The sequence below is a fragment of the Acanthopagrus latus genome, chromosome 4, assembly GCF_904848185.1.
Source record: "Acanthopagrus latus isolate v.2019 chromosome 4, fAcaLat1.1, whole genome shotgun sequence".
Lineage (NCBI taxonomy): Eukaryota > Metazoa > Chordata > Actinopteri > Spariformes > Sparidae > Acanthopagrus > Acanthopagrus latus.
In genome coordinates this window covers 29,408,123-29,435,369 of record NC_051042.1, presented here as the reverse complement: position 1 = coordinate 29,435,369, position 27,247 = coordinate 29,408,123, and the positions used below count along the sequence as shown (strand labels likewise).

The following is a 27,247-nucleotide window of genomic DNA, read 5'->3' as shown; positions in this document are numbered from 1 at the left end:
AGGAGGGGGATTGCAGTGACTAGTGTCTATGGCTATAGATTAATCTAATCTGGCACAATCAAAAGAAAGACAAAGCTTTTGCAATCTCATATTTCTCTCTCAAGTTCTCACCATTCAGTTGGTTTGATCGGAGTCTGGAACCCGCGCTGCTTTGTGGACCTGAAATGTAGAAATTTGGACTTCCATGTCAGTTAATGGATCCAATTGTAACCGGTTTTTCACAGTGGGAAATAAGCTGCAAATGACCATAAAAACGGCAGCATAATCCACTTCTCTGCTGTCCATCTGTGTCCACAGTATGTTCCAAATAGCCATACTTTTTGCCAAAACCCTGCTAAATGCACAATTTCCATTTGTCAGTCCTAACAAGTTGTATTTCATGACAATAGTCAGATAGAAATCGCCCCCTTGCTCATAACATTTAGTTCCTCTTACTCAAATTGTATTCAGTCTCTGTGCCTGCTGAAAAAAACCTGTGTCCTGTTTATCTATGATCAACTGCAGTTGGGCTGTTAAGATTTTTTACTTCCAGTAGCTAGTTTGGCACTGCTTCTTGAATATCATCCTTAGCTCTGTTAATCTGAAACAGTGTGCGCTAACAGATGCCAAGGACAGCCATTTGTTGACTCACTTTGAAAGAGTTGGGATAAGAAGTTGAAACAAAACAACGTGAAACGACTGAACAGGATGAAGCTTCTGCACAGGCGGCTGTGCCACACATATGCCTGTGTGCAGTTTCCTGTTAACATCCCACATATGGCATTTATAGAGTCTTATTTACCGTATAGCTCATCGTGACTGTATCCACGTTATTTAACCGTTTTACCTTGTGAACTGTAATTTCAGACTTTAGCAGGATAATGACAGATGTGAATTTGTCTTGGTTTATTTTTGCAGATTTTCTTCGCATTCATTATTTCTTTGTGTACCATCTTTTTAACTCTCCTTACCCTGCATGCACGGTATCCTTTTTACCAGCAAATACTAAGCCATTAGTCTGACTGTAACGAAATACAAAGCTGCCAGAAACCCAAAATAATAGAAAAAAATGACAGACACTCCAAAAAAAAAAAAAAAAAAAAAAAATCCTCCGAGAGTTAATCACTGAAAATGTGCCTTTTTCATTGAAATCTATGCTACTGTCAGTGCCTGTCAATCACTGAAGATCTTAATAATCCCAAACTTTGAAAAAAAAATCCTTAAATAAAGAGCAAAAAGATAAAGTTTTGTCACTATAAATAAAGCATGCCCTGTGTATTTACAGTGAACAGACAGACACCAGAGAAAGTTGATTTCATGTTTTTTTTTTGTTTTTTTTTTAATGTCCTTGTAAGCCATTCTGCGATATACCAGTGGCCTGGAATTAGCACATTAAAATGGCATGAGGCCATTATTAGTGTTATTATCACAGGCAGCTGATGGCCATGAAAGTAGGTGTATGAGTGCTTGTTATCAGCCTTATTTCTTACCTAATGTAGTGACCATAACTATTCAGTTTAAGCTGACATTTTAGTTCAGCACGTGGTTTCTTATAATATTTTATTTTTGAGTTTTTCAAGAACAAAGTTACAGTTACGAACTGACAAAACAAGATTAAGTCAGAAGAAAACTCGTTATCCACAAGGTGGGAAAGTAAAAATGAAAATGCACATGGTTTATAAAGTTAAAATGTTTTCTTTTAAAACCAACCCAGGTATTATGTGTAATTGAAACCACTTTTTTAATATAGATTATGTTGAGTTGTGTACTCGCATTATCCCAGATGTATCCAACAGTGTCCAAACCCAGAGAAATTCAAATTTTACTCGACGTAACTATGTTTTATTTGGTTGCGTGTTGCTACGACTTTGAGGGAAAAACAAGGAATCATCAGACGATACGTCAGATGGTGATGATGGAAGTCTGCCAACATAACGTCAATCAAACTTTAATACTTTACCTCGTCCGTGAGCATTTCTTTATGATCCCCCGTGCTACCTCACGCCCTTTGTTTCTATTCTGATACATCTCGTGGCAGAAATGACACACTTTACTCGCTGCCTTGAAGGTGCAGACATTATAATCATGTCTGTCTACATAAGTCTTGAAGTCTTATAATCCCAGTCAAGTTGCCTGATTCTGTGCACATACTGTATTTTTAGGTGAATGTAGGGTCATGCCAGCGCACACGCCCGTCTGCGTCAGCCGGAATGATGTGAGGTATCACTGGATTTTATTTACCAACAGCCTTGCTGTCACCCTGGAAGCACCCTCCCTATAAAAGCTGTGATCCTCCAATTTGCTGTCTGCTCGCATCCCACGCTGTCTCACACTCAGCCTCCACGCTCACCTCGTGTGCCTAGCTAGCATCGGCTCACTATACAAATAACACGGCAGAGGCAAATCCGCCGGCACCCATGCTGCGCACACCTGAGGGAAAAGTGTGATGGAAAGAGGTTTTGATAGTGAAAAGGTGGTGGGTTGTCTTGAAAGTAGAGCGGTGTGAAGATCACTCGCAGCCTTTCTTTAGCCGTCCCTGTGCCTTTCGCTGCTAAACAGGGCCTGTTGCCAGCGCCTCGCGAAAGGCTGTAATGAGTTTATTTCATGTCGGCTGTGAAAGTGCCCGTCTCTGTCTCGCAGGCACTCAAACAGAGCTGAGGCCCATAAACACAAAGTGCAGTGTGTAAATCCCCACAGCCTGACGTCTCCCAGCCTGCCCTCCAAGGCTTCTGAGCATCTCTTTATCGAGAGGGAGAAGGGAGAGGCGAGATCCCCCACTTAGCCCCTGAGAAGACACCACGGCCCTGGCTACAAAGTGCAGCCCGGCCCTCTCACCGAAGACCACTTGTGTTTCTAATCTTCAACCTCTACTATGTACACTTGTCTCTCTGGAGAACTCATGTTTATTTCATGTCGGGAGCAGACCTGGGGAAGAGGCGATCAAACGGTCGGCTACGGTGCAGAACGCGGTTCTGTTTGTTGTAAACAGCAGCAGATCAAAAAAAACCAGCCAAGTGCGCAGCGATTCGCCTTGGCTCGTGGTATTTCACCTCTGACGAATAGGACATCAGATGTGCACTTTTCCATGACGTCAGCTCGGCCTAGCTTGCTCTCCTCTCCTCTCCTCTCCTCTCCTCTCCTCTCCTCTCCTCTCAAACCCTTCCTCTCGTCGTAATGCAAAAAAAGCAAAAAAAACGCTCCCCTTGTGTTCTCCTTCCAAGCGCCGGGGTCGGTGTCCCTACACAAGGTCCCTGTGTAGATCTGTGTCCTCTCAGGGCCTCGGAGCGAGCAGTAGGTCACCGGTTATAGAAGCGGCGAGTGAAAGAGGAGGCAGGGGAAAGAGAAAGGGGAGTTTCTATCTCCCTCTCCTCTCTGACATGGCTTTGGTCCGCGTTGAGGGATTAGTGTGTGAGGCTCCACCACAGCCTCTTCCTTGGCTTGTTTCCAGATATTATCTTTAAGTGTGAGCTCAACGCTGGCCTCTCTCTATCTCTTTCTCTCCCTCCGTTTCCCTCCCCCCACCTCCCCCTTTTTCCGTATGAACTCAGTGGTGTGAGTCATCCCGGGCTGCTCGGGGAGTGATTTAATTGCTCTCTCTCCTCCTTCTTCAACACGCGCAACTCGGAGAGGGCTGTCACTGACCCTCCACTCCCACAAAAAAACAACGATGACAACATCAACAATAACAACAACAACAACAAAATAAAAAAAAACCTGAGCGTCCTACTCATTACCGCAAAGGTTGGGCCACCTCCAAAGATAACAAAGGCAGACACTCCAGAAATATGCTTTGGCTATCCCTATTGATGGCGGCACAATACCGCCGGCTCCTGCCATGCTTTGCCCTGATAACTCTCGCTTCATTGTTTGCTGCGCGGGAGTGAATGTGGGCACACTGTGGGGCGATATGAAACCCCCCTACAGCACCAGAGGAGCTTTTCTGATCACAGTACAAGAAAAAAAAAACAAAAAAAAACCTTCCACTGTTTTCACCACGGGGGTCAGAGAACTGTCGTGTGATTGACGCTTGGAGGCTTTGATTTTTCTCTGCAAGTCAGAAGTACGGAGCATCATTTTGTTTAATGATACAGTATTGCCAGCGCATGAGCCCATGACACAGGTGTGGTGGACTATGATAGCAAAACACGTTTTGTTCTCCAGCTTTTAGGATTTTTGTTTTTTGTTTGATGCATTATTGGAGGATGCCACGGGAAAACGTCTTTGTACCGTAATTATTTGATTTAAATTTAAAGGCCCAGACACACGGGTATGGGTGGCACATGGGGGAATTTGGACAGCAGTCTGTGCAGGTTCCTCTCCCACTTCCCCTGCACTTGTCAGCTGAGGCAGTAGGTGGCAGTGTTCCTGCAGACGAGCGGGTCCACTGGGGGAGTGCTACCTTGCTGGGGGAGCGGCCGAATGTGATTGAAAACAGGTCTGCCTTGACTTAGCAAACAGCCATCCATATATGAACCCCGCTCAGATGAAAGACTTGTTTGTTGTTAATAGGGGAAGTAATTATTGCACCTCTGCAGCAGCCAAATTTTCTTCATAGCAAAGTGATTCCACATCGACGTCGGCCGTGTGATAGACACAGCTCAAAAGGGGTGAGGAGGCTAAAATGCCACTGTGATTATAACAATTAGAGAGGATGAGCATAAAGTAGACGTATTGCTCCAGGGGCCGATTGGCTCTTTTTTTTTTTTTTTTTTTCCCACCCTCCCCGTGTGATGCTGATGAGTGCCTCAGAGTTGTATAAGAGCAGACAGGGATCAATGGAGAATGCTGACGACTATGGATGTACTCTGGACCGCCTGAGATGGCTACTAATCCAGAATGATTATGCGGTGTGCTCCTTTGTCCTGGACTAGTCTAGACAAACAATGCAACACAGGCGTGCACACATACACACGCACACGCTCTAATGCCTTTGGTGAGACTTACTTTTTCATTCCCACACACACAAAAAAACACACACACTCACACACGCAAGAGTTTTGCTGCAGTTACACCTCCCCTTCCCCTTCCCGCTCCACTTCCTCCAACCGATTTAACTAACGATTTAACCAAAGCTATACAGATGTTGTTGCTCCCATCGCGCTGAGCCATCGCCAGGAGGCAAAGCCTATAGGAACACAAACAAAGTCCTAACGCTTACCTCCAGATCCCTCCTCCTCCTTCTCCTCTTCTTCCCGCTCACCCTTCATCCCCAGCCTCACCCGATCCGTGCTACCATGATGCTGCACAAACAGAGTGGATGTTTCGGAAAGCAGCCGCTGCACATATTTTCAAATGCTGCATTGATTTTTTTTCATTTTTCTTTTTTTCTTTCAAAGACATTCAAATTTGAGTAGGTGTCAGTCTGTCACGTTTGAACGCAGCAGACTGAATTAATGCTGTGATTCACTGAATACTGTATGTTTGTACGAGACCTGGCCCGAATAGTATTTATTCAGACTGTTTATTGTCTATTTTTGACTACCCAGGTGACAAATGGGTGATGTTTGGCATATCAGATTGACTCAGTCAAGGCTGCAGAGTTGAGATGACACACACACAATGTTGTTTTTCTGTTTCAATTTAGGTATAATTTTGTCGGTGTCATCACTCATGTGTCCCAACTCTTCTATTTTATTTTTTTTTTAGCTCTGATGGAAGTGTACGTCCCAGAGATGCCAGTGGTGGCGCTACACGGCGGGGACGCCACACTCAACTGCTCCTTCAGCATCGCCACCCCCTTCAACCTGTCTGATCTGACCGTCTTCTGGCAGCTGACAGACACCAAACGCAGTGTGCACGCGTACAGGGAGGGACACGACCAGCTGGCAGACCAGGCCGAGAGCTTCGCCAACCGTACCAGCCTGTTCCCCGCCCAGCTGGGCCTGGGCAACACTTCGCTCCTGTTGAGCAGGGTGGTGGTGGCTGACGAAGGCAGCTATACCTGCTTCGTCAGGGTGCAGGACTACGGCAGTGCTGCTCTGCTGCTGCAGGTGGCCGGTGAGTCATGCTGTGATGTCCGCGACACGTGTAGACAAACAGATGAATATGCACAAAAAAAACAAAAAAAACAAAAAAACACTCTGCCCAAACCAGGGAGTGGGCTGCAGATTAACTGAGACACCCTATCTGCAGTATACTACATACTGTTGCAATGCTTTTCCATTTTTCTTTTCCTGATAAGCCATTAAAAACCTTAAAGTATGGGTCCAATCAAAAATGAAGAATCCAGTCATATTCTACTCACCTCCATGCTGATGGAAAGTTGGGGGAAGTTTTGAAGTCAACAGAATGTTTCTCCCAAACAACTTCAGAAGCTGGGGACCTTTAGAAATTGAAAAAAAGCACAACTCCTCCAGAAGCCCTGAGATTCCAAATTGATTGGAAAACACATTATTCGCACCCTTTTTTAAGTCTTCACTGTAGCTGCAAAGCCAAAACTGTCAGTGTGCACCTCGTCTGAAATGGGTGCACAAGCTCGATTACATGAAGTAACACCTTTTTTAAAACAATTCGGCATCTCAGAGATTTTGAGATGTGCTTTGTACTCGGTTCACCAGATGAGCCATTTGGAAACTTTTTTTGGATGAAGTCTACTAACTCTGAATATTTGTATTTCTTTGGTTAATTTCCTCTGTGTTGGAGGGGTGATTGAGGATAAACCTTCAGTGAAGTTGGGAATTTCAAAGAGACAGATTTAAGTTGTGTCTTTTAGTCAAGGCTTTTAGTAAGGGTAAAACCTAAAAAAAAAACCCAACCAGGGATCCTACATTTCCCATGATGCAACTTGATAGCATCTTTAGTTTGGCTTTATCTGCTGAGCAAATGCCCACGTCTTTACTTTTTAAACACCACACCCCTAGTTTGCTGGCAGTCTTTCTATAATTGTTCTCAGTAGCCCCTGACCCGACATCATAAGGGTTCGTTTTACATGGTTTATCTTATTAGAGGGTAAGGCAATTAGAATGGTCTCATGAACTGAACAATGAAAATTAAATGTGGTTTTAAGGATTCATTCTGTACAGCATGTTCAATATATCGACGAGATAATAATGGATAAAAACGCTGCTTCATTAGCTAATGTTCAAAGGTTAAAGGTTTAGCTATTAGTCATTCACAATCTGCAGGGTTGTAGAGCGAAACTGAGATCAAGTCCCTGCTTCAGGGTTGACCCCATTTTGTCACAAACTGGCTCAAATATATGTGACAATGAAAAAGGAAAATGACAAACAAAGCATTTTATATGTTGGAGTGTGGCGGATGAATTGAAGAGTCTCAAATTTGCCTCTGAGCTTCAGTTTGCACTTTTAATCGATTGTATCGAAAAGGATCTTTACCTCAACGCTTAAAAGCTAATGGTATGCAGTAAAATGTATTCTACAGTAACAGTACCTATGGAGACCGTGATTCATGATAATTTCCTTGTCACCAGACTGAAAACAGGTTATAAACTGTTTCCTCGGGGCTGCTGAGCTGGTTTTGGTCAATAAGCGCTGATTGTGGTCTCTGTCATGGTCAATATCTGCTGACTTTGATTATCAGCCGTTGTTCCGGTCAATCAGCCCAGCGCTAACGTCTTCTCTGCGGTGCGACTACATCGCCCACCTTCACAGCTGAGAGCCTTTTATTTATTTACAATGATAGTGTGTGCCTTTCCCCCCCTTCTCCCATTTCTATATTTGCTGTGAGATTGTTCCTGTATTCTCAAAAGGATGGATGTGCACTAGGCGGTGTTAATGAACAACATTCTTTATTCTCCTGTTTGGGGAAGAGGGGGAAAAAAACAGTGTCTCCAACAGTGACAAATTGGTTCCGTTTTATGCATTAGATTTATAGATGTTCTATTTTTAGCTGGCGTTTACAGTTAACATTGTGGACTTCCTTCATGCTGTGCTGGAGGAGAATGAAAGGAGCCCTCGATGGAGTTCTCCCTGTCAGTCAGATGGACAGCTGAGGAAGTTAGTGCGTATTGCGCTCAGTCCGCCTTTGTGTTCAGTCCACTTTTCAAAAAAAATAAAGGCAGCCCAGACAAACTTATTTTATCTCGCCCTCAGCTCCACCCCGTTGTTTGCTATGTGATGATTGGCTCTGGGAATACAGTGGCGTCTCTCTCTGCCACCTCTGTACTCCTGTGTGAGCTCAGGGGATTGGGGAAACGTGATTTCATCCGAGGTTGACGATTCACCCCTCACCTCAACCCCTCGCGGGCCCTTTTCCATGCCATAGGCTGAGTCGTCCCAAATCTCTGAGCCTGCCAGTTTTCTCCCAGGCCTCACCCACCTCCGCCACCCCCGCCCTGCACCGTATTTCCTTTCTGGGAGTGGCTCGGCGCTTTGGCTCTCCAGGGGAAGCAGCGATAGAGTGTAGGGATGCGACATCAGGATGTGCCACAGATGCTGTCTGTGTCTGTGGGATCTTAAGCACTGTGTTATGCTAAGCTCCCTAAATATAATTAAGAATTTAATGGGAATCATGTCAAACAGTTCCCAGGGTGACTCTCACTGCAGAGCATCTAACTGAAGTCAGTATGTGTCTGCTGCTCCCTTATCCTCTCTCCCTATCCTCACCCGCCCTTACCCACCCCATACCTCTTCTTTCTCCTCCCTCCCTCCCTCCCTGAATCGTCAACCCACCTCCCCCTTTCTCCTCCTCCTGTGCCTGTTTTCAGCTTCCTACTCCAAGCCTGTAGTGACTTTGAAGCCTGAATCCAATCTGCGGCCGGGTGATGCGGTGGCCCTGACTTGCGTGGCCTACGGTGGTTATCCTCAAGCTGACGTGATATGGCAGGACGGGGGCGGGCGCAACCTGACGGACAATATCACCACCTCACTGGTGGCCAATGAGGAAGGGTTGTTCAGCATGACCAGCATGCTGACAGTCGTGCTGGAGCCCAATAGCACCTACAGCTGCCGGCTGATCAACCCACTGCTGGGCGAGGAGGGCTACGCCTATGTTACAATCACAGGTAGGTCTTGGTCTCTCTTTCTCTATAAGCAGCTCTACGTCTTCCAGTCAACTCTGTCACCTCCATTCTGGTGCATCATAAACAAGCTAATATTCACCGGCTTCCTGCAGTGTTTGAGTGTTACCAGCTAAGACTAATCTTGTTTTCAGTCATGCATGCGTAGTTTCTTATTAAAGTCTTGTATGCTTTTTGAGAATCAATCCATCAGTCACATTTTTATGCTGTGGAGACCGAACTTTATTTCGCTCTGTCTCTTGAATTCTCTCTTGTTTCCGCACAGTTCAGCTCCAACAAAACGAATAGGAAACAATGAAATGTCCAATTATGGTTCAACATGCACAACCCATCAGTTACTGTGCATCGTGAGATTAAATCAGTGGGTAATTATTTCCCTGCAGAAAGTCTAATAACTATTCATCACATATTTCAAACGGCAATGCGGCCATAAAAGATCGTGTTAGATGGAGTGATTGGTCTCCATGCAGGAGATATTTGATAACCAGGAAGTAGAGTGATATGTTTGCCTGTTCTCTGACAGTTTCATGTAATTCTTGTGCCGGGAGTGTGACGGTACCTGTGTGATGGGTCTAATGGCCTGCTCAACCCGCCCACCATCACCCATCGCCCATGCCCCCTGGGCACCACTGGTGTACTCTATGTGTTAAGTGCAAGGAGAGTGCCGTGTAAAGGTGGGCCAAGGCTGGGTCTCTAATGGGAGCAGCACTGTGTGAAATGGCTCATAAATAAGTAGAGGTGGCCCAAGTCTGCTTTCCAGGCTGGAGCTGGTGCTGGAGCTTGGGCTGTTGAGGCGGAGGTCGAGGCAGAGGTCAGGGAGTGCTGCTCCACTGGGCTGGGAAATGACTGTGCTGTCTGGAAACAGGATGGCCGATTGGCAGGGCAGGCTTGCTGGACGGCTGAGGGAGGGTGGCCTTTTAACAGTTTGGTTGGCCTCTTTCAAAACAGCACAGATAACCAGTCAGAGGGACCATTGGGGGAGTGGAAAGGTATTAAACACATGGCGAGAATGAAATATAACTGCAAGGTAGCAGTGGTAAAATAGTCTGTGGCTGCTATTACCCTTCGACCTTTGCTGGATTGTCACACCATTTCAGGAAATAGATATCGTAGTTTTATTACCTTTGATGTCCATTTTTTTCCATCTCCTCTATTTCCCCTCGACAAACGAGACACTTTCTCATTTTGGAGGAATGTTGATTGAGTCATCTGGATTAGTAATTTTAGATGGTCATGTATTTTTTTTGTCTCTCTTCAGGGCTAGATGACTCAGACAAGTCATTATTTAACAGTGACCCAAAAAAGACAAAAACAAAATTACATCTTTGGTATCAAATTTTTGGTGTTAGCTCACATTAACTTATGCAGCCTCAGAAACAAGGTTCACGAAATCACCAGAATCTGATTCCCAGGCAGTGTTTGCAGAGAAACACACCAGCACAATACTGTCTGTGATTCAGAGCTGCCTGTCGAAAAAGATTTAGGTTATATAGAAAAAGATTGGGACTGCTACGATGTCAGAGTGGCATTTTTATATTCAGGAAGACGTTTCACTTGAACTATGGAAAGATATCGATGCTGATATTGAACTTACAGCTACCGATTCCCCGTCCCTACTGAGAGCTTGTTGTAGTTGGTTGTCGTTACAGGCAGCTCAGCTTTAATGCATTTAGACAGAATATGAAACATTAGACACACTGACGGATGAAAGTAAGCATACCTTCCTCCTTGGTGACTGGAATATTGACTGGTTTAAAATTGTCCATTGCGTAAGAAGTTGAGTTCGATGGCAGATCTTTATCTTTAGTTTGTGACTCAGCCTACTAGAATTTATACAACCGTGAATGGTGTTAATATTTCAACATTTATTGGTCATGTTTTTTTCTAAAATACTTTTGCTGTGTTCAAAGGCAGCAACAGTGGCCTTGGACGCAGTGACCACATTTTAATGGCTTTAACAAGAGAGACTAAAATGCCAGAGTTTGGAGTTGAATGCGGGTCACATAAAGGACTCAGTTGTGGTTGATGTCAAAGATTTAAAATGGTCGTTCGTGAATAAATTCTCAGTGAAGTTAGTGGATGAGCCATTTCGAAAAAAAGGGTCTGTGAATTGCAGTTGTGCACTTTGGCTTGATGGTCAGTTGAAATCTTTAATGCTTCAGAGGGACGAAGCCAACTGGCTGCTCATAAATCAGGCACTTTTTAGATAGAGGCCTTTATTATAGGTTGATAAATAAGCTCACCAAGTTCAATATAATTTTGTTTTGCATTTGATCAGGTTAAAAAGAACACAGGTGAGGATACGCTGCTCTCGCTCCCTCTTTCTCTCTCTAGAGAGTCTTGGTTCATACATTCACCCAAAGATGGAAAACAATGTTTTACTGGTTCCAGTTGTTGGCAACTGAAGAAGACAGACATTGTTATTGGCAGTGGAAGTTTCTCTGACCCCACAAAAGTGTCTTGCGTTGTTCAACAAGGTTATTTATTTTCTTAAAAACACATTGTTCAGAATGCTGATTTCGTGAACTTTGTTCTGTGCTTAACCTACTTTGGTGGGACTAAGAAGATGTAAATGTTGAGTTATATACCAGCGCCAAATGGGTGAGAAGGAACAAGTTAGTATTGAATTCTGGCAAAACTAAATGTATTGGCAATGGTAACGAACGGATTTGACGAATCTCATAAAGCTGTTTCGGAAACGTTTTCACTGCAAGCTTCTCGTCACACACTGCATTTTCACTTCTTTTCTGATCTGTGTGTTTGACTTATTTTGCCTTTTCTTGTTTAATTGATACTGTGTGATTTCAAATTGTTGTTTCCTTTCACTGTTAGTGTTTGGGTCTGTTTGACAGTTCGCCTTCTGCTGCTGCCATTCAAGCTGAGATAATTTGATGCTATTTTTTTTGTCATACATGACAGTTCTTTGAATATGACTGGAGTTTAGATAAAACAAGACATCTGAAGTTGTCACCTCTGTCTGTGGGAAATTGTGAAGTACATTTTTCACTGAGTTTTGACACTTTATATACAGTAACTAAGTCAACTTCAGCCCTTATACCGGAAGGATCAAATTCTATATTAGAGCTTTTTTTTTATTTTTTTTTTTTTTATGAACTTTGATCGCTATTTCCTTTAGTCGAAGTGTCATGGTCCTGTAACTCCCCAAACTAAAAACAATAAAAGGAAACAGTCTGAGCGGACCCAGCCAAAGAAAGTGCCCAAGAGCAAAACAGAGTGACAACAAAGAGGTCTGGCCAAGGAGCAATGGAGTTATTGAAGTGAGAGGAAGAGAAGATTAAAGGAGCGATGGCAAGAGGAGCGACTGTTGTCCGCAAATAAACCAGGGAAAACCCTCGATTAAAACAGTGGTGATCACGATTTCTCAGCGATTGGGCGTGCATGAAGAAGAGTAAATTCTCTGTAGGCACGCCAGCACAGCTTGATGATGGCCCAAGTTGTTAGCAAACACACAGAAGATTTACAGTATTTTGTGCACGGCGATACAAGGGGGCTTGTTTGAAATTAAAATGTATTTGCATTTGTTTACAACAGCTGGTGTGTGCTTAACAGCTTCTGTAATTAATTTTGACCCAGCAGAACTCTTCTGCTGGAGTAGCTGAGTGCGGAGCGTGCCGAGCTTGAGTTGATACAGCAAACACGCTCGCTCGCTGTATACACTTACTGCACAGCGCACCGAGGAAGTGAAGAATCCTATTATAAGAACGGGTGAAATCTGCTTAAAATTCTAAATGGACGATGCGAGTTGGAAAAAAAAAAAAAAAAAAAAAACAGACTAAAAAGGAGGGGGGTGGGAGGGTAGAGAGTGAACAAGCATGTTAAAATTTCACACTCTTCTCAATCTCTGATTGAAAATTTGCAATAGTAATACAAATCTCCCCCAGGCAGAACAGGAGTTTGACAAGGTTAATTTTGAGAAAATGAACCCTTTACCCACACTGAGCAGAACACTATCTGGGCTGGCGAGCTCCACTTTTGAGAGTCCGTGTTAAGTCATCCATGTTAATCTTACCTCTTTTATAGTCACCAACTATTTAACTACCGCGCCAGACTGTAATATATGCACACGGCACATGCACACTATTACCAGGCATCTCAGAGACGCTTATTTATCTTTTTAGTTTTATTTTGGCGAACACGCCCCGCGGAGCTCTGGTCAGCTTTTAAGCCGAGCTCTGGAGCAGGCAGTGTTTTTGTGTTGCTGGGATATTGATAGATTTTGCAGAGTGCAGCAAGGCTTAGTTGCGGGGAGACCCATAGGAGCAGCTGGTATTAATGAACAGTCGAATGATGGAAGGGAGCAGCTTCAGTCCTCAAATGAACCGTGGCCTGTCTGCTTGCCCGGCCAGCGTGCTTGTGTACCGCTCCCCTCCTCCTCCACCCGTCTTTAATGGCCTGCACTGTCTCACACTCTCAGCCCATCCTGACCTCTTTGTTCACCTGAAAAAACAGGATAATGTTTCTGGAGTTTTGTGGGATCAAGAGTCTATATCCTATCATTTTTTACTGATCCTTCTCTGAATGCAGAGCTTTAGCTATGTAGCCCATCTACTGGAGCCGTGTGATTGCTGCAGTGTGTTGTCTGATGGCTGGGTTTCAGGGCCTGTCGCTGAACACCCCCTCCAGCACCACCCCCACTCCGTCTGCTTGCTCTCTCAATGAGGATGGCGCCATTTCCCCGGCATCGCTCTGCTGGCACAGCGTTTACAGTGAACAGTGTGCGGATGGAGATATATAGAGTTGGGAAAGGAAGGAGACAGAAAGATGAGGCAGGGAGATAGAGAGGGGGAGCCAGGGAGACAGGGTTAGGAGGGGTGAGAAGTGGATGACAGAAAGCAAGATGGAGACGCAAACGTTTGCTGAGCTCAGAGTTGTGGCACTACGGCCTGACAGGCAGGAGATGGACTCGCTGACGAGGAGGGAGATCACCCCACGTGGTGGCGGAGACTTTTCTGCTGAATTTTACTATCTAGCTGGCATTTTTCACTGGGCAACACATTGGCTCTGTGGTTGGTTCTGTTTCTTCACAGAGAGAGGATCCCAGATTTCCTTCCCAGTCTCAGTTCCCTGTCTGTGTGGCGTTGGCTCGCTCTCCCCCATGTTAGCGTGGGCTTCCTTCCATCCCTTGGCAAAGACGTCCAAGTTTATGGACATAGTAGAAATTTCAAATTTCAGATAGTGTTTTTATTTTTGTAGCCCTGGGCACAACATTTTTAGCATTTGAATATTTCAGTGAATTTCTGGCTTATTTTGTTTTCTAAATACTAACTTACTTCTATCTTACCTGATTGCACTTGACCATCAGGTAAAACTAAGAAATGATAATGTTAACTTGACACTTGTTAACTTGAATCACTGCTCCCGCACTGCCTGAAACACCTAGTTTTGGGTGTATATATATATATATATGAAATAAAAGTTAGTTACAACATAATAACCTACTGCTGCTGAAACGTCCTGCTCCAGTCTTGGTTGCCAATGTGGTTTGGTTTGTTCTGCCTGTGTTTCAGTATCAGAACATGCATGGCTGTGGATACCATTTTGGATCACACTACCTTGTTCGGCATGACCAGCCCAGAAGTAATGCACATGTGCAACTCCCACCAGCGACTGAACAGAGACAAGATTTCTCACTCTGTGTTCAAGACACAGTGTGAAAAAGGGTGCTGCAGCAATGCACTTGTGTGAGAAAAAATGGGAAAAATAACGTGTGTTTTGATGTAAACCTATTCTACTAGGACCCCTAAATAAAAGTACGAACCTCAACGTTTGCATAATATGACCTCTTTAATGAAAGGTAATGTCTAATAGGACTCTGGGCTATCTGCCTCTACCAGCCCAGCTTTGTTGCCAGTATAAATCCCCCCAAAATCTACTGAAGTCTACACTTTCTAAAGGATTGCAACATAATCAACTTCTTGAAAGGCCCTTTTGCATGACTTAACATGGTCACTTATTCCATGTTTATTCCCTTGTGCAGGAATTAACATGGAATGCACGTTATCGCTGACACTCTACTTCTCATCCTTAGACCACATTCTAACACTACCTCTGTTTGATGTCACATCCCCCCAGTTTCCAGAGTCTTTTCTAATCCAACTTTCTCTGCTCCAAGTACAACACTGTTTTTTGTGGGACACATATCCCTGAGGAGGAGTTTTGTTACTGTATGATTGTGATGCACACGCACGCTAAGCCAACCTTCCCAGGGTAAATCAAGGTTAAAAAACAACTTTAATTGCTATATAAACATTGACCTTTACTGTGGAGATGGAATCTAATGCAGGTGCTAATGGTAAACGGTCTACGTGAGAGCAGTCAGCTATTCATTACACTAAGCAGGTTCTATTCTTCATTAGGTGTGTGCCAGCTTGCTTCTTGCCCTCTTTTTTTCCCCGACTCTGTTATTATGTCTTCAGAGCCTGATCCTGACATCATGTTGCTATCTAAATAGCTACCTGCCACGGCTTGCTTACCATTTCCGCGCTCGTTCCTCTACTGTTTTCTCAGAAGTTGGTCAATGAGTGTTTTCTCTGAGTAGCGTCATAAATATTATTCTTTGCTGCAGAATCTTTGAAAATCTTGTGTAGCGGTTTGAAACATTTCTGTGTCTCAAATTGGAGTGAAAGCATTGCCAAAGGGCCAAACAGAAAAGATGCAGTGATCTCACTGATTCAAAGGTTCTCTCGTTAGAGTTACGGTCGTGGTGAAAACGCAGTAATTGCGGTTATTCATGGAGTATTTTACAAGCATGTTTGCGCCTTGCTCTGCTAGGATCTTTCATCAAAAGCTCTGTCTGTCAACTTTGGAAAAGTATGTGTCGTATGCAATAGCAAAAAAAAAATAAATCTTGTTTTTTCTCCCAGCTTCTATAACAAACCCCTGTGCCGGTCCTTGTTCTGTACTGAATAAGGGGCTAATTTAAATGCAATTAACAGAGCCTTCGGAGAAGCAGAAAACAGCAGTATAAATGAATCTGTTGTCAGTAGAGCAGCAAGTAGGCAACTTTCCCGACGGAGCACTGTATTAATTAGTGTCCAGTGCACAAATGGGCCTTCTTTCTCTTGCTGAATACGTGCTCTGTGTTATCAGGAAGCCGGCCAGCGAAAACAACCGAATGGACGGATGAAGTAATGTAGACAATGTAAAATGAATTCAGGTAGGCAGCAGTGGCACCACTGTAAGCACATTAATTCCTATCAGGATTATTAACTCGGCTGGACCACTCGCCGCTGTCAGCGCTCTAAGACGTTTGAATGTCCTCTTGTGGGCCTTCAGTGCAGGAAGTTTTATCCCTGTATTATAGCCCGGGCAATGTTATTTGTCATGCTCCCAGTCTTACTGTTAGCGACTCTGAGGGATTGTTGAGTCGGAGTCAGCAGTGGGCAGTTTCTGCTCTGTGCGCTGCTCTTTAAGAACGGTACGATCATATAGATAAAATGAGCTCCTCTCTTTTGTGCCTGGATTTATTTTCCCTTTATTCTGTTCCTCCCTCTCTGCCATCGTGACTTCTTAGCATTTAAAGTTTTTTTTTTATTCATGGGTTTGGAGTGCAAATGCTTTTTCTTTGCTGCAATTAAAAGACACTTTGCTGCAGCATTTCTTCCTGAATGATGAGCTGTTGACTTTCTGGTTGACATTTATGTGTTGATATATGCATGTGCATGTGAACAGACAGTTGGTGTTTGTTTGCATGCAAATGCAACACACTTTGAGCGTAATCCTGTCCTCGCCAGGTCAACATGATCAAACACTGGAGTCATATTTGCTCCAAAACCATGATACCCGCTGCCACCCTCTCACAAACAGCAGTCTGACATCTTTATGCCCGTCCCCGGCCCGATGGAAACCTGCCTCTCTCTGTCCTCCCTCGCTTTCCCTTTTCAGGACACTGTATTTATGGCGGCAGTAAACGTACAAAAGCCCTCTTTTGTTATTGATCGGGTTCATTTTGATTTGGACTCACAGCAAGGACTATCATCGGGACCGGTGGGGCCCTGCAGTGTACATTTCACACAGCTCTCGCTAAATCCTGTGAGAGGGATTGGTTTCGGGAGGTCTGGCATCAGTCTTGGCTTCACGATATAAAATCATATTAGTTTCAGCTTTTTCAGACTCACTGGGAGAAAAGCCACCAACGAATGGCTGGGCACACCTTCAAAAGTTTGCTTATTTAGTTATTCAGCCCGTTTATTTGATGTTTAAACTCTGCGCCTGATAACGCTGTGAATTATTGTCCTGCAAAGGGTGTTTGCAACCTCAGTAAATTGCTTTGTTCGGTGCATGCAAACAGTCCAAATTAGTGGCTGGCTACACACAAAGAGCATTGTCTAGCGATATAATGTGTTTTCAATTAGGAGGCGTTGAGAGATTTAGCTTATTCTCGGGATAGGTGGCTCTTTTCTTTTCGATACCTCCAGAGACCAGTAATTGATTACCGGGTGTGAAATGGAAGTTAAGAACGGGCCGAGAGTGGCTGCGTCCCGGAGGAGAGGAGTTTGGAGCAGGCGTAACGCTCGACTCGCTCACCTCCCCTCCGCCGCTGACAGCTTGACTTGAAACCACGTAAGCACCCACTGACTCATTGTGCGATAAGAAACGCACCTATTACAGAGCCCTTTATTTCAACCCCGGTGTCAAATATCACAGTAATGACTGTGATTAAGCCGTGCTGTGGTCGTGCTCCCTATGATACCGGTTTGAATGGACAGCGGCTCGCGATGACTCACGTCCCCCTTCAGGTTGCATTAATATCTTCCCACTGGCTCAGACTCTGTGGCCACGCCTGTCTCCCCAGAGCATGACAACTTGCAGCTCATTACAGACAAACTGTCCACGAGGAAACAAACTCGCTCCTCTTACCTTATTAATATTGTCAACTGCGTTTAATTTCATCACTTGCCCTCCTCTCGCGTGTTGCCACAGTGAGTGCAAGTCTCTGTCAACGGTGGAGACAGCCTAGTCACCCACACCGCAAAGAGTCTGTCATATCGACTGTAATGTATCTGTCTCGTGGCTTTCAGCCACTTACTGCGCCAGATGAAGAGTGATGCCGTTTGTAACGTCGGGTCGTTTCCCTGATGTGGTTGTTAGAGGGGTTAAGCAATCCAAACTGGGTTAAACTGCCAGGAGTGGTTCACAAATATTACGGCTTTGTTGTGGCACCAAGAAATTCAAGACTGATGTTTGGAAAGGTGGAAATCAATTTAACAGGTTAGCTGACACACTTTATATGACTTAAAGGAACAGTTTCATATTTTGGGAAATGTGCTCTTTTGATTTCTGGTGGAGAATTATTTCAGATGTTTGATATGACCACTTGGCGATATTTTAACAGTGGGGAGGGCACAACAGGGAAACAGACCTGTGTCCACCTCTGAAGCTCGGTCTGGAGGTGTGTTTTCAGCAGCACAGATGCGAACGAATGAACATAGAAATATTACAGGAATATTATAAGATGGTACAGGCAGCAGTTTGATTCTATGATACTCTCTCTCTTTCGCTACATGTCATTACCTCTCACTTTATGCCTGCCTACTGGACACCGCTGTCAAATCTGACCATTTGCTAAAGGTACAGACAGTTAGCTTAGTTTTGTGAAAAGATGGGAAACGCTGGTAAACAGCTCGCTCGGCTCAAAATCGGCCCACCAGCATGAATTATCTTGGTAATTACTCATACCTTTGGGCAGAGCCAGGTTATGATCCTTTGTGCTAAGCTAAGCTAAGCTAAGCTAAGCTAACTGGTTGGTTCTTTCTTTTAACCAGACAGAGATGTCCATAATTTCTCTAACTTCAAAACGCCTCTTTCCCAAAATATACGATTATTTATTTGATACATAATGATAGGTCAACCAATATGTTTCTTTCAGGACCAATACTGATTATTAAAGATCAAGGGACCGGAAAAAGTGCACTTATAAAAATAAAAATCTTTTTTATCAAAATTTAAAATAACCAGTGATGAAATGTAACCAGCTAAACCATAAATACTGTCCTTTACAATTTTGAGATACTTTACCTCAGTATTTCCATTTACTGCCACTTTAAACTTCTGCTCCACTTCATTTACTTGATGACTTCAGTTACTAGTTACTTTGCAGATTCAGTGTTGATTAGCTATTCATTTCTTACTTACAGACAGAGAGAGGATGCTGCATCAGAGCCAAAGTATTGCATTCTTGAATTAATCTATTTCATCAGCAACAGGACACACACAAAAAAAAGATGGCGATATTCTGACAAGGCCAATAATCGACCCATCAATCACATTTGACATCCATATTCAGTTATATGTTTTTATGTGAAAAATGGAGATGGAGAAAACTGTCTGACCTGATAAATGAGGTACAAACATGTAAAACACACTGTATACTCTTAAAAGGGATTTCCCATTTCCAATGATATATCTTGTTTGGCATCCCACATATTGAATATGTTGCCGCAGGCTGCGCCCTGTATAAACCTGTTCAATGACACACCAGGCAGGCAGACAACTGATGTCCTTCGATCTCCATATTTCACTCAATAAAGCCACGTGACATACTGTGATGACATTGTGGGTGCAATGATGTAACTGGTTATAGGTATGAAATATGTGCTGCTTCAGCAGAGTGATGACTTCCATCCAGAGATGAAAGTAAGTGTGTCCTGTTTTGTATTGTGTACCACGAAAGAAGAATTAGTGCCGGTACTCCAAAAGCAGGGAAAGAAGCTGTCAAGGTTACAGAGTAAAATAGGATTCAAGTTGTAATCCTGCACATTGTAAATCTGCCATTGATTTACAAGAATGTCTTAAATAATGTTTCCTCCAGTATTTTCTTGTTATTTATCATACACTTTAAGGCGCAGGGGCAGACAGCTTCAAAGACAGCGCTAGTGTGCATAACAATGGTGTCAAAATATGATGAAAAGGGAGGAAAAGAGGGCAAACTCGGTTTTACATTTGCTTCAAGGTCTCCAAGTCATTGGTGCAGTGGAGGCTGTAGAGGTCTATTGTGTAACTAAAAAAAGAACAATGCAGAGTGTCAGGAACTAATTGCTGGGAGAAGTAATGATCACCTCTTCTATTGCTGCTATTCAGTTCAGAGTGTATAGTATGCATTGTACATGTTTGGACATCAGCCATCGCGTATAGGACGTGTGTCTTACTTAAGCGTTTCTGCTGCGTGTTGAAGTATTAACTGGTGTGCTAGTAGGCTACATCTGTGAGCTCCTTATAGCAGCCTGTTGTCTCAAAGTCACGGCCCAAGTGGACGAGTCAGTTTTGTCTTTATTTACTTGAAAATCGCTTGCTTAGCGTGCATGCTGTTTATAGCAGTGGCCTGGATCACACGCTCACACCTGGGAACGAGCACACACTTGTTCTGCCACTTACTCAGCAGCTCCTCCACAGGAGCGTTTTTAGGGGTTAACCTCCTCTTCAAGGACAACCGGACAGCATCCTGCAGCCCATGTGGGTTTGTTTTCTGTTTCCTGAAAATGTTCCTATTTTTCAGATGCTTTGACCTCTTTTTTCTGTGTTTAAGAGGCATAAAAAGATGTGATTTTTTCGTTGTATGTGATCGGTGTTCGTAACTTGTATTTACTTGTTGATATTCTGGTTGTCATGAGATGCTTGAAGGTTGATCAATGTCAGGTTTAATCTGTTTTGATTCTCGCACACAGACTTTTTCAGAACTTGTCTCACATTGCTCTGAGCCCTCAGTGTAGCTATCTCGTTGTAAGTGAGAGAATGGATGTCCTTATTTGTGCATTAGCCGGCCTTGTTTTAGTCATAATATATTAGTTTTGTTGAGAGCGCTACCCTTGTGGGACATTGGTATGAACATATTGTCCCTGACTCCTTCTCTGAGCCAGCGGCTGAGCATTTTCTCAGGCTAAATAACTTAGCTACACACAAGTTGTGAGACTGTGATTAGCTATATTCCACAGAGAGAGAGATTTACGGAGTAGTTTTTTTCAGTCTGTCCAAGATATCATATTTTAAAAGTGCTGGAAGGATACAAAGTATATTTAAGCAATAAGCCAAGAGAAGCTGTACTTGACAGTGATTTTGGAACAGCTTAGAGGCATTGTTAGGGACTCTTCTAAAGGAACTGTCAGGGCACAGCCCAGAGAAGCTGTGCGCTTTTGTAAAATGACTGCAATAAAAGAAGAGAAAGTAAATGTGCCATAAATGTTACAATTTCATGTAATTTATGTTATAAACAACAAGACTTTTGCCACGTCGAACAGTTCCAAGGTATTTCCTACAAGATCTTCAGACACAATCATTAGTGAGGGAGGAAACTGTTTTGATTTAAACTCAGCAAATGACTAGATTTTCAGAGAGGGGCTATATTTATTGATCCAGCTGAGCCATTAATGAGCAAACACAAAGATGTCTCAGTGTTAAAAAGTTCAAAGTCTTTGAAATGTCACAATGGATCTCAGTGCGAGCATCTGGACTGCAGCCATTTAAGCTACAGATGAGGAATGGTAATGCAACAATGCGCAACAAAGCTATGTGAAGTCCTTCCCGTCTTATTTGTGGTTTCGGACTTTGATTTGTTTAAACTAGGCATTTTCCCGTCACTTTCTCGGAAACGCTCCTCATAGATGCTGCTCTCTTTCTTTGAGCAGAAGAGTGAAGATATGGATTGTTGGTAAGAATCTTCCCCCGAGAAATTACCTCAAATAAGACACTGCTTACACCAACGATAACCAAACTGACCAAAATGCATCCCCCTTGTTAATCGGCAACCCCCTTTTTCCATCCCCTCGTAGCAGAGTGCAGGGGCAGAGGGGGTTTAGTTGAATAAGTTGTCCAATCTAGTTTGCCTGACTCATTCATCTTTATATGACTGAGGTTTGTGAAAGAGAGAACTTATCGTCCAACCATAGCTCTGAAATATCAGTGGCCTAACTGTGCTGTGTATCAGGCGGTGGCGCTATCGCTGTCCTCTGTCATTATCATCTTGCATCTCTAATAGTCCCTCAACTACTGTAAATTATGAATAAGCAGTTCTATACTATATTGTAGCCTATATACTGTAGAATAGTAAGCCTTTCGATCAAATTGACCCAGAACAACTTGTACACACAAGAGCACGTGTATCATGAAGGCAGGCTCGGTGTTTCCCAATGTTTCCAGTTAATCAGTGGTGTCCACCAGGCAATTTGAGAGGCACTGAGGAGGCGTGCTGTAACCGCTGTTGGCAAAATGAACCCCTCTTGTTAACCTGCAGCACCCCCTCTTCATTCCCTTGTAGCAAAGAGTGTGCAGGTGCAGAGAAAGCGAATCAAAGTGACAAGTGGCAGCGCGTAGTCGCTCAGAGTGAGAGGATCACGGATACACGCCGCAGCCTGTGGTATTCCAGCAATATTCCTATGATTCAGAACTTTCCGTGCTACCGGATATGCCGCTCCACACCGACCTCCTGAGGTGGACAGTTGTGTGTGTGTCGCTGGGCCCATCCCCCTGTTAGACATTAACAAGTGACCAATCGTTGTTCAGGGTGTTATTCAATGGCTAAACTTGACCCGCGACCTGCCTGAAAACAACAACCGCGTGGTTTCAACAGTGTTTGTATTTACAGTATTTGCATTCAGGCTAAGCAAATTATAGTGTAATCATGTGAAGAGGTTTGCTTTTGTTCTCCAGATGAACGCCAAACAGGACCGCACTGACCCGCTCCGGAGTCTGAGGTCGGCTTAGCTCGAGTGCTTTGAGAATATTCATCTGTCTCTCCAGTAGCCACCAAAGACTGCAGCAGAGGAAAATGAGAAATGCTGTTTTATAATGAGAGCCCTAGGCAAAGACATACAGAGACATGTCTTTTAAAAAAATCTGTCATTATATATTCTCCTAGTAATACTGCAGTGGGAGAAGCATACTAAGAACCAGCGCTCTTTGAAGAGGCCCGGGCGGTTCTTTAATGTTTGGGATGGTGCTCACATTGCTTTGTGATATAGGGGTAAAACTTACATCCTGTCATTTTGTATTCAGAGATGTTATCGCGCAAACAGCAGCTGCTCCTGTGGATTTGAACGACGGGTTTTGTTTCTTCGTAAACAAACATTGATACTTTAAATCAGACGGAATCAGCGGTGAATGTGAAAAGTTTTGCAGGAGATAAGGCAATTTTGTAACTAGAGCACGCTACTACAGTGGATACAAGGACTACGTGCAGATTCTCTTTAGCTGTCCCATCAGTGATTCACAGGGATCCAAAGAGACGGAAACCAAATGTGAAAGACTATTACAAAGGCTGGTGCAACTACTGAATGTGTTCCTGACCTGAAGGTGCTCTTGAATGGATGGCTCAATAAGTGTCATGTTAAAGTTCATATCCTGGATGATATTTCTCACCCACTTTGCACTGTACTGATGTAACACAGGGGTTGTTTCAGCAATAGGTGCGCACTTCACAGGACGTCTGCCGCGAGTTGGAGGCTGCAGTTTGTTCTTGGTGCAATGAGCCGTCGGAAATAGAACTATGCAGTTGTGGCTCATTCACCGTGTTAGCGTGCCTTTCCAGTAGTGTATTATTTACTATTTGTCACCATGTGTCATTGAAGTATTCCATGTGTAATGAGCCCTGTTTATGCGTTCATCTGTGCACTTTATCACTTACATAAAGTCGTTTCCCACCAGCAGTATGCGAGTGCACCGTGAAAAAAATAACACTGGGCTGCAGTTTGAATCTGCACTAATGATTGTTTTTAAAGGAACAATTATAATGTCAAAGAAGTTGCTCTTAATAACAAACCTGCAGAGAATTTTCACCCCAACTTTGCAGTTATCCTCAGCTCGACACAGCATTTTGGCATCTTTAAGCTCATTGTTTTGGTTTCAGAACCCACAACTTTACTGCGTTTTGGCATCCTTCAGCTCATTGTTTTGGTTTTTGAACCCATAGTTTTACTGTTTGCTCCACCTCTGTCATCTGTCTCGTTTGCAACAGCAGTAGCAAGCTAGCTGTTTTTTCAGCAACAGAAGCTCTTGTGATACCCATGTGCACTACTTAGGTAGCACCAAATGGCAGGTTGGTAACATTAGCCATTAGTGAACATAGTGGAGCAGCTGAAGAGCAAGATATTTCTCCCAGGAGGTGGTGGAGACCAAAACAAAGCTAAAAGAAGATTGAATAATGACTTAAATCTGTCTGAGGTTGCCAGAAACACAACTTCAAATCAATGTTAATCATGCTCCATGTATGTTTGAAGTGTAAAATGGTAAAATTGTCTGCATATATTTTCAGGACAGCTTGTTTAGATGATAATATTGCTCTTTGCAATGAGTGGCTAAAAAAAGTAATAGTGCTTTAAGAGGTGCTCGATGCAGCTCAGGGGAAGAATTAAGTTTGGGTTTGTTCAGCAGGATCACTTTGTTTCAAATGGCTCTTTAGTGCTGTCATACCTATTTGCCCTTGTCACTCTGCTCTTAGCTCCTCTATTTGTCATTATCAACAAAACAGTCTGTTTTGGTACTGGCAGCTGTCACTAGTGATTGTCTCCTACACCTCTCCTCCTCAGCATCTCACAGGCAGCACCGGCAGATTTAAAGCTAATTAAAAATTTAGACAACACAACGCTGTAAACTAAGTATTGCACTCAAGTTCCGCCCGCATTGCGTAGATGGCCCAGCGAAGAAACGGAGCAACCAAAAAACAAAAAAAGAAGAAGAAGAAGAAAATCAATAGTCCACTCTGCCTCCAACATCTTAATGCCACTCTCGGTGGAGAGAGATGTGTGGAAGTGATGGAGTCTCTGTCAGTTACTAGACATCAGAGGAGTTTTTAATTGAGGCCCCAGTGGGGCTGGAAGGGACATGGGAGATGTTGAGAGAGAGCGAGCCTGGCTGGTGTGAGATGAGGTGGGCAGACCAATATGTGAGACAGTACTGTCGCCTGCTTTCACCCCTCTCTGTGACAGGGAACGGCCATAATGACATGAGATTTATATCGAAGTATAATGATGGTATATAATGGTATTCTTTTATTCTTACAACCTCAATCAAATGTGATTCAGATGCGGGACAGACTCTGGTATAGAAATAATTTATTACCTGAAGTTAAAGTTATGGCCAATTAACCATTAATATAGTTTACAGCAGTTGTGCAGGAGAGCTTCATACCTGGTAGAAATTAAGAGCTTATTACACTGCACAGCTGTGTGTGTGTGTGTGTGTGTGTGTGTGTGTGTGTGTGTGTGTGTGTGTGTGTGTGTCTTTGGTGTTTCTGTTGTTTGCTTCACTTTTTCATGACAGCTGTTCAGGACTCTGAAATGTTCTGTGAGTCTTTTTTTTCTTTTTTTATGATCCACAGATCTTGTGTTTTCACCACGTCCCTCCACAGCTGACTTGTCTTATCGTTGGGACAGGGACACTTGCAGTGTTGTCTGCATTGTGTTTTTTTTTTTTTTTCTCTTTGCACCATCGCCGCACTACTCGTGTCACAGTTGGAGCACATTTTCTAACATTCCTCATACTTGCTGACATATTTCCTCATGGTTCGCTCCCGTCTCCATTGAGCTGTCTGACTCCATTTCTTCACCCGCCCTTCCCTTAGCATGCAAATGTGCGTTTGTTTTAGTGCAAAAGGGAAGTGTATGCGCACTGGTTAACACGCAGTAAGCTGATGCTCGCGGTGCACTTTTGACGTGACATTTAAAAATCCATTCTGCACCAGAACAAATGGTGGAGCCGAATCCACATCGGGGCATGTATATTTCTACCGGTGTTGAGTTTTTTTCTGGTTATACTGCCCACCTCCACCCCAGGCCATTGTTTATATATTCCAGCACGGAGCCATTACACATTCTCACACCCTCTGCGCCTGTAACGTAGCCTCTGCTTTGCTAACACGACAACCATGCAGTTTGCTCTGAGCTGTGTATTCAGTTAATTAGGCAGTCTACGGGGTATAGGATTACCTTCAACTGTAAAGATGAGAAAAATCACTCTAACCTTGCCCCAGGCATATCTGAGTAAGACTTGCAATCATCCCTTTAAATGTACCTGTGACTTAACTTAACCCCGAGCCTCCCTCCCAGAAAAGCGTCGCCGACTGTCACACTGCTGGTCTGGTTGTAGAGTAAAACACAAAAAGCTTCCAGGCAGGAAGTTAGTGAGATTTCTTCAGTGACTCAGTTTTATGAATTTGTTTTTAAGACACTATGATATTTTTTGGGGGAAAAAAATTACAAATTACTAAGGCCACATGTCACATAAATCTGTACATTTTGTGACATAATATACAGTATTAAAACACTGAAAGATAATCTACAGTATGTTGTTACAAGGTACAGTCTAGTTTTTTATTATGTTTTAAAATATTGTATGTACAGTATGCATGTAAAAAACACACAAACATAATTTAATATAACTAAAGGGCAGCTCAACATGCACAGGAGACGGCTGAAATCATTAATGTTCTATATGAAAATAATATTTAATTTAAATCCTAAATTGTGAATACTTAATACTACTCATAAATTGACCTCATGCTGCCCAACCATATTTTTTTGAGTTCACTCCATCTCCTACTTTGTGTCTTATCTTGTAGTTGTTATTGCTGACTACAGTGTCATATAGAGTCGTCACCACACACAAATTAAATAGACGATCTTTGGTGAGAAGTTACATTAATTGTTAACTAGCTTACAGCCTGCTCAACTGTGTGATGGTGTATGTTACTACATTATTATCATTATGATATCATCTGGAACTCTCAGCCTGTTACACAGTGGTAAGCCCATGTCATGGAGAACTTTACAATGTGACTATGTATCCTGGGTTGGGACTTGACCGGGGCCACTGCAGCGAGGACAAAGCCTCTGTACATGGGACGCCCACTCTACCATCGGAGCTAATTGGTGCCCCAAAACATTGTTTTAATACCTGTTTCTTATGGCCCAACTCATACAGCATCATCACAAACACAAAATTAAACAAAAACCTCAACGCATTCTGATCGGTCTTCAGCAACATGACCAGCTGATCCCTGCGCTGTGCGGTAGGAATCATCTAATGAGCACCATAAAGCAGAGGTTGATGTTTGTCAGAGCGCAGCTGATGAAAGTCTCTGATCTCCCTCCAGCTCTGTCAGTCCTCCACAGTTTTTTCATAAACTGCATATTATCAAACTAAAGTACAGATGCGGGGAGATCAAAAGCAGTAGATGTCGATGTACACAACATAAGACGTCCTCACTTAGAGTGTAGACAGGAAGTTAATGACACAGTCTGAGCAGTTTCGAGTTGCTAAACATATGAGATCAGTGGGATGGGA

General features: G+C 43.4%; 1 protein-coding gene across 5 annotated transcripts in view; it reads left to right on the top strand.

The window, feature by feature from the left end:
- The window catches only part of cd276 (CD276 molecule), a 70,926-nt gene that overhangs the window by 13,906 nt on the left and 29,773 nt on the right, over positions 1–27,247 (top strand). For all 5 annotated transcript variants that reach the window (XM_037096039.1, XM_037096038.1, XM_037096041.1 and 2 more), the window contains exons 3-4: positions 5,626–5,976; positions 8,645–8,941. In XM_037096039.1, the coding sequence (XP_036951934.1) occupies positions 5,626–5,976; positions 8,645–8,941 (648 nt within the window). The remainder of the gene's footprint in view (positions 1–5,625; positions 5,977–8,644; positions 8,942–27,247) is intronic.